Source organism: Poecilia reticulata, chromosome 5 (assembly GCF_904066995.2).
Source record: "Poecilia reticulata chromosome 5, P_reticulata-male-v2, whole genome shotgun sequence".
Taxonomy (NCBI): domain Eukaryota; kingdom Metazoa; phylum Chordata; class Actinopteri; order Cyprinodontiformes; family Poeciliidae; genus Poecilia; species Poecilia reticulata.
Window position 1 is genome coordinate 24207973 of NC_088834.1, and position 7665 is coordinate 24215637.

A 7665-nucleotide genomic window follows, 5' to 3' on the forward strand; every position below is an offset into this window, starting at 1 on the left:
TAAAAGCTTTTTTTTTTTTCTTCTTAGTTTAGAGGCGTCTATCTACATAATCAAACTTATTAATACCAAAAGTAAAATATGACTCATTTTCCTAATTATTCGTTAATTCAGAAATGACTCACAATGCGAGTCATTTCTGGTATGAAGCTAATGCAGCCTCTGCTCTTCTAGGACGTCTCATCAGCAGTACAAGAGTTTTTGCATTTCAGTTTAGCATAAGTTTTAATCAGCTGAATTTGGACGACGAAGCTAAGGATTCTCAAATCAAACTTCTATAGTTTTAAAACTCTAATCTTACGAATAATATAGCTGCTTATGCAAATTACACTTTACTGAAAAGGCATCTATTTTTTCCCCCCACTGTAAATAGAGGTGGAAGGCGGAGCGACATTAATAACCATCCTGTGTGAAACAGGAACATGAAAAGCTTTTCCTCCCAGCTGATTTGCATCAGTTGAAGTTCGTTGCGTCGACTTCGTTGCGTTTTACTCGCCTCAGTAAAACACGTTCATGCTTTGGACCTCTACTGTAATTTAACTGGGTTCCTACACAGTCTTGAAAAGTATGCGAAATTAGCTTTTATCGTTTTGCAACTTTGCATAAAGATGGGGAAAAAAACTACAAAAAAAACATGGAGGATGGAAAAACGTTTCAGTTTCTAGACAGTTTCGTGTTCATTTATCAGCACATTAACACATGGGAAAACTTTAGACATTTTAAATTATATCTAATTAATATTTTTGTATCAAAGTGCCTTTCACACATGAACCTTGGTTTCTTTTTGAGATTTATTGTTTTGGTTATTCAATTTGTTAAGGGTCCATTTTGCAGTTTCTAAGGCGTCTAAAGTCCTTTAATCTCAGCATTGAAACAAAATAAACATACAAAATAATACCTTTAATATTAAAGAATTGGTATTTAATATGGGGTAATAATTTGGAGATTTAATGACTCCTAACTGTAATACAGCCTGAAATAAGGAAAAATAAATTACAACCATTAAGAAAAATAAATGACATTCTATGTGTAGGAACCCTAAATGAAACCAAACACAAATAAAAGTCCACTGATAGTTTGTCTGATTGGTGGAGTTTATAGCTCTTGCGCATTTACCAGGCAACAACAAAGCGGATAAATCCAGCCTAATTGCATTGAATAACACCAACACTGTAAAGCAGAAACTGTTTTATTGTGTTCATCAATCACACTGGACTCGATATGCTACTGGACAGATACGTAAGGGCACACTTTGGCTGGGGACACATTTTTTAGATATTTCACGCTCTCTGGCTTCGACTAAGAACATTTTAGAGTTAATGTACGTGGGAACATTGTAAACATTTCCATATTGTTCTTCTTCGTGGGCCTGCAGTCACATATTGGTGCAAGCACCAATATGTGACTGGTGCTTCTGTAACCGATTCTTGCTCTTCATGTCGTCGTCTTTTTTTCTTTTTTTTTCTCATTTCCAGAGGAGGAGCGCGAGCAGGTGGAGCGGCTCCGCTGGCCTTCCAGAGGTTACCTGCAGGAGCTCAGCGAGTATCAGCAGCGGCGGCGCAAGCTTCGCAAGTCCCGCTGCTTGGTCATGTGACCGCACCTGGAGGCCCCCGCCCTGCAGGAAGGGAACAGGGGGTGGGACGGAGGAAAGAAATCAAGGGAGGGAACAACCCGAGCGAGGACAGGATGGTTGACTGAGACAAAGGTTTGACTTTGTGGAACAACACAGGAAAGGACGAGTCGAGAGACAACAACAAAACAAAACAAAAAATAAACGGATCGGTCGGGACACGAGTCTCCGCTTCTTCCTCCCTCCTTTGCCTATGGACTGTTGCGACACGGGCACAAAACGACTGATCCTTAAAAACCCAATAGGACTTTAAAAACGACCGTCTGACCTCTGGTCGGAGGCTCTGTGATAGATTATATTTTCTACTGGCAGCACTGGCAATACAGCGAGCTTCAAAGACAAACCACCGGAAAACAAACCAGCATCAATTATATGCAGATTGTTTGAAGCTTGTTCCTAATGTAACTTCAGGTTGAAAAAAAAAAAAAAAAAAAAAAAACTGAAAATGAGGAAGCGGCAGATCTGTTTGGTGCAACGTCTGTTCTGTCTGGACACGGGGCCAAAGTAGTCGAACCCCTTCAAGTTTTTACACATTGACACATTAAAACCACAAACCTTCAGTGTGTTTTGATGGTATTTTATGTGATTGACCAACAAAAAAAAAAAAAAAAAAGAAAGAAACTTTTTGTGGCGGAAAGTAGAAACAATACGGATTTTTTTTTTTTAATCTAATAAAGTGTGGCATGTGTTTGTATTCATGCCCTCGAGGTAAAACCGTGCAACTTCAAGCTATGGCTTGTTCTTTCATATGGTGAAAGATCAACGCACTCAGAGCACTAGTTAAGCCAAAACTGTACACAAAATAAACACATTTTGCATTCAAGATAAAAAAAAAAACAAATAAAAAAAAAATTCTTTGTCTGTAAATATGTTCTACCCAGAACTCCTAAAGTGTTACGGCTTTAGCTTCACACCATTCAAATTCTGTCAAATAAATAAATATAGATAAAATAAAAATCTCCTATTAAGCACCTTTTGCGCTCATATATGAACGAGTCAATCCAAAAAAATACATCAGCAGATTAGTCCTACACTTTATGAACTTTTCACATGTTGAAGTTAGGAAGGCTGTTATTGTATTTTCAGCACTAAAATGTTTATATTGTTATTTAAATAAGTATTTTTATTTGTATCACTTAATATGTTCCTGTTATTTTATATATATAAAAAAAAGCCTAAGTGGTTGGGTAAAAATCTGCAGAAGATGCCAATTTTTTTAATCGATTAATCATCAGAATAACTGATGATTAACTAAAACTATAACTAATAACTAAAACAATCATTAGCTGCGACTGCGAAATGATTTGAGTTTCTTCTGCCAGTCTTCAACGACTAACAGTTGTCCTTCTTCTGAAGATTTTTATTTATGTGAATTAGAATAAAGGGGGTGGGGGCGAACAAATACAAATTCATGCCATCATTTTTCAAACTCGCACCATTTTGTGTTGGTCCATCGCATAAAACCCCGATGAAACTCAATAAAGTGTTGTGGTTGCGACGAGTCAGGACGTGATCAGATCCAGTGTGTATCCGTGTCCTGATGGATTGATAATCGTCACGGCGCGCGCGGAAACATCCGACAGCCCCGTCAGCTGCTTAGCGGAGCAGAGGAGCGAGATAAGGAGCCGAGGCAAATTACAAAACTGCTCCGGTTTCCGTCTGTAATATATCAGAAGCTCAGATTAGCTTTTTGAGCAGGACCAATTTAATTGCAATTTCGAATTTTATTGCCTGATCACTAAAACATCTCGTCGGGAGAAGGGGGGTGGGGGGGGTAAATTTCATCGTCGCGTTAGACGCAATATATTTTGATCACAGCTTGGTTTAAACGAGGGCATTTTTCACTTGCACTGACAATAAAAAAAATTGTCTGAATTTAAATCCTTTAAACAGACATGAAGGCTGTAAGGTGAATTAAAAGTGTTTTATGCACCAAATGTAAACATTAATCACTATATTTTTTACAGTATTAGTCTAATCTGTTTAGCTTTAGTTTTTTTTACAATGTTTTTGGTGCATTGGAAACATATTGAATAGTCCTTATTGGGAGCGTTTTGACCGACATAAAACGTATCGGATTTCTCAGAAGTGGAATTGAAGAGAACATGAATCAATACAGGAAAAACCTTGCTGCCTCTGAGTTACAACGATATTTATTTTATCCTGTTTACTTTGTTGCTATCGTTTCCTCTTAAGCAAGATTATTTTGAATCATAACGGGATTTATGATTTATGGTGCTGCAATTATTTTTGTAAACTCTATAACCTGTGGGCGTTTCCTTAAACGTGACGTAGAGACAACGCGGCTGCACTAATTTACAGTCGGACTTTTCGCTGCTATTTACAAGTGAAGTGTGTAAGTGAAACTCATCAGTGACCAGTTTTTACAGCTCTTTGTGTATCCCATTGATTACTATCAATGTACAATAACTAATCGCGCCGTCTGTGGCATTAGTCGGAGCAACTAGCCGAGTAGCTGTGCAGAAACGTAGCCGAGATCCGTGTGTCGCCGTCGGTCCGTTTCACCTGAAGGACGCCAAATTCGGCATCCGACGAGAAGTCCTCGGATAAATCTGAATTCGCGAGCGAAAGCAGTAAATGGCAGGTGAAACTCTGGACTGTGAAACAAAAGTGGGACCCGGTGAGAACCCGGCCGGGCCCGAGCTGTACAGACTGTAGATAACAGTGTCTGACTTTAAATAAAGACTTGTTTTAGAACGAACACGCCGCCGCCGCTGCTCTCTGCCTGGACGGTTAGCGTTTCATTTCCTCCAATTAATCCTGCTGATTGTTGGCCTGTTTTGAACAGTAATGGACAGTTTTACCTACATGGTGCTTATGGGGGTTCCCAAGAAGTATGGAAATGTATTTCCCAGGTCTGGTTTGGTATGCAAGAAGAAAACAGTGTGAAACTGCGAGATGTTCTATGGTTGAATGAAACCATTTCTTTGTTGGTGCTTCAGGAGTTCCTTCAGCAGAGAAGATGCATAAAAAACAAACTTCTGTTTGGCTTCTGGGAGAATCTTAAACCACCCAGTTGATGCTTAGTGGCATTAAAGTTTCAGTTTTGTCTGAGCTGGAGATGGTAGTTATTCAAACCACTGCTTGATGTGGGTTTTTTTTTTTTTTAGCAGTAAGTTAACAGAGAAAGAATTTGTGAAATTCAAGAGGCCGAAATGGGCAATAAAGATGAATATCATCAGTGGAAACGAGAAAGCAAACATCACTAAACTGCTGAAGAAAAAAAATGAAGTCGGCCTCCCGATCTTCTTCAAATTGATGTCAAACCCTTGTGCTGCTTTGGATTTGAAGATATTAATGAAAGTTTAAAGGCCAAAAAGGTCAGCCAGCCCCTGCCACTTTTTGCTAAATCAAAATGACCTTTAAACGTTCATTAATACCTTCAAAGCCAAAGCAGCACAAACAAACAAAAATTTGCTGCACAAACGTAGTCGAGTTGATTGACACAAATGTTCTCTGATTTGAAGAAGTTGGGGGGTTGGGGGGGTGTGTGTGAGGGGGGTGCTTGTTGACCTTTCAAGACCTCTGGAAACATTTCTTAATATTTTTAAAATGATAGCGGCACAAACAAATATATTTATTTTTTGCTGCACAAACGTTTGACACCAAAAAGTCCTTACAAAACATATTCGAGTTGGGAAAAGTGTAACATTTTGACAAGACAAAAGTCATAGGAACCATGTGAAGGCAGCAGGAAGAGTTTGGTACCTGGAAGCAGATCACTGAAGGGCCCCGATAGACTCCAGCATTCCCTTCAGCTTGCCACTCTTGTCCAGCTCTTCCACGTCACTTCCTCCTCCCACACACTTCTCACCAATGAACACCCGTGGAACCTGTAATTTTTTTTAGCCATCGTGAGAAAGAACAAAGACTGGTGAACTGATGAATAACGTGACAATTATCCACACCCCTTAGTAAAGATCTGTAAAAATAAATAAAGTTATAATCTCTTAGAGGAGGCGTGGCATAGAAAAATACAACCAAGAAACAAGAACTGTTCCTAAACCATTTCTCAAAATTATTTGAAGCTTAAACATTGTTTGAGCTGTGACTACCTTTTATTTTAGGATGATTCATAAGTTTTTTACACTGTCGTCTGTAGCTTTTACTTTACCTAAGAGTCCTAATGTAACATGAATCCTCCTCAGAAAGGCAAATCCAAAAGGTGAAGCATGTCTCTGGGTGGAGTCCACTCAGTGTGGACATCAGGACTTTTACATTAGGGTAAATTTATGAAGACGGATTCACACCTTTTCATAAAAATAAGATTTTATTACAACGTTAAATAGAATAAAATAGTCTTTTTGTGCACCACGTTCAGTACTTCCCCTATTCTTGCAGATTTTTTTATTTTTTAGGAGAAAACGACTCAAGAATAATTTAAGATAGTAATAATTATATTAAAGTTTTTTCCAACGAAAAAATAGCATCTAGTACATAAGTTCTAAAAATAAACCTGGAATTTAAATAAATAATAAAATAAATAAGAGCGGTTCCGTTTCGTCATGATGACTCGTGGATATAATATAAACAACAGTTAAAAGAGGTTGCGAAGGGAAACTTATCGTATAAGGATAGATAATAAACTAACATGCGTTATTTAATAGGATGAAGAAGGAGATGCGTTTACCGATCGGGCTCCGGTGGTTTCCAGGAAATAGTCCTGGAGGCTGTTCATGTCGCTGCGCCCACTGATATTAATACACTCCAAATGGCCAGGCTTGAACTGGTATTTGGAGAATACGTCCTGAGCCATGGTACAGTAGGGACATGACGGCTTCAGAAAGACCACCACTTTGTCCCCTTTAATCTGAGCCTTCACGAACTGCTGCGCCATCTTAATTTTCTTTGAAAACTTCTGGGTTTGTTCTGACGAGGCGTTCAATGTCGTCACTGAGAGGATGATTCTGTTTGAACGTTTAAATAATGGGTGACGTTGAAGGCATGAAGACTACCTTAAAGACACACGACTTATTTATTTTCTCAAAGCGCAATTATCATTCATGTTTACATTAGAACATATAAAGAACATATAAAATACAGTATGAGCGATTTTATTGGGCGTGCCATAGCAACAGATGCTTAAATAAGCATTTCTGGCTAATTTCTTGAAATAAAAATGGAGTGTGTCATTGTAAGTCACCGTGATAGTGATAGCCCACCTGCTACTAGCAGCATTTTAGCTAATTTTAACTTATAAACTAATGTTTGCATATTTAATAGAGTAAATCCACATTAACATAATGGCGTTAGCCCACCCTCTACTGGTAGCAATTAAGCCATTTTATTAATTTTTTTAATGAAAAAGCTACAGCCTTCCATGCTGAATGGAGTAAGGCAATGTTAGTCAGCATAGTGGTCAGAGCCCACGACATAATTTAGCTAACCTTAATTCTTTACCGACCCGACATGAGCAGCCAGTTTTCTGTCCGTAAATTTGCGTTTTGGAAGAACTCATTCAATTCAGTTTTAGAAGAAAACGACCCACATCAAGAAAAACAAGGCAGATTTACAACTGCAATGATTAAATTTAAGACATTTTTTTTGTCAGTTGATAAGTGATTTCAAGAAATACAATTTTATATTATATGTCGTATTTTTTAAAGGTTCCTCTTTACATAAGTGTAGAATTAAAGGTTTGGATTAACACCTGAGACGTTATATACACCTCAGGATGGATTTTAACAATGTCTGTTTACTAAAGTTTGAAGAAAGTACACATCTTTGAGGAAATATTTCATATACAAAGCTTTTGGAGTTACTTCAGAATAACTTAAATGGCTAATGACCAAGCTCGGAAGTTGGGGTAAGTTAAGAATGTCAGAAAAACACCGCCCATTCTAAAAATGACAGAGACGTATTTCCACGTAAACCAAGTTGATTTTTATTGAAATGTCTTTTACATTGTCAGGAGAGCAAGATGACATTTCAGTCCAAATTTTCTTGTTTTGCTTGGGTATTTTTTTTTATTTTGCTCATTAAGACTGGTCAAACCCCCTTATTACATGAAGTCACAT

General features: G+C 37.9%; 2 protein-coding genes across 3 annotated transcripts in view; one reads left to right on the forward strand and one right to left on the reverse strand.

The window, feature by feature from the left end:
• Positions 1-4349, forward strand: part of rhobtb3 (Rho related BTB domain containing 3) — a 33615-nt gene extending 29266 nt beyond the window's left edge. Inside the window, exon 13 of the mRNA XM_008409466.3 lies at positions 1473-4349. Within this exon, the coding sequence (XP_008407688.1) occupies positions 1473-1591 (119 nt within the window). The 3' untranslated portion in view covers positions 1592-4349. The remainder of the gene's footprint in view (positions 1-1472) is intronic.
• On the reverse strand, positions 1171-6560 carry glrx (glutaredoxin (thioltransferase)). Of its 2 annotated transcripts, none has more exons than XM_008409464.2 (3): positions 6279-6558; positions 5357-5481; positions 1171-1612 (listed from the first exon to the last, which is right to left on the reverse strand). In XM_008409464.2, exons 1-2 carry the CDS (start codon positions 6483-6485, stop codon positions 5368-5370), a joined length of 321 nt encoding a protein of 106 aa, XP_008407686.1. In that variant the 5' UTR covers positions 6486-6558; the 3' UTR covers positions 1171-1612; positions 5357-5367. The 2 variants fall into 2 exon arrangements, with proteins under 2 accessions (XP_008407686.1, XP_008407687.1); XM_008409465.3 differs by lacking the exon at positions 1171-1612 and adding an exon at positions 1631-1708 and having other exon boundaries at positions 6279-6560.
• Positions 6561-7665: the final 1105 nt, after the last annotated feature.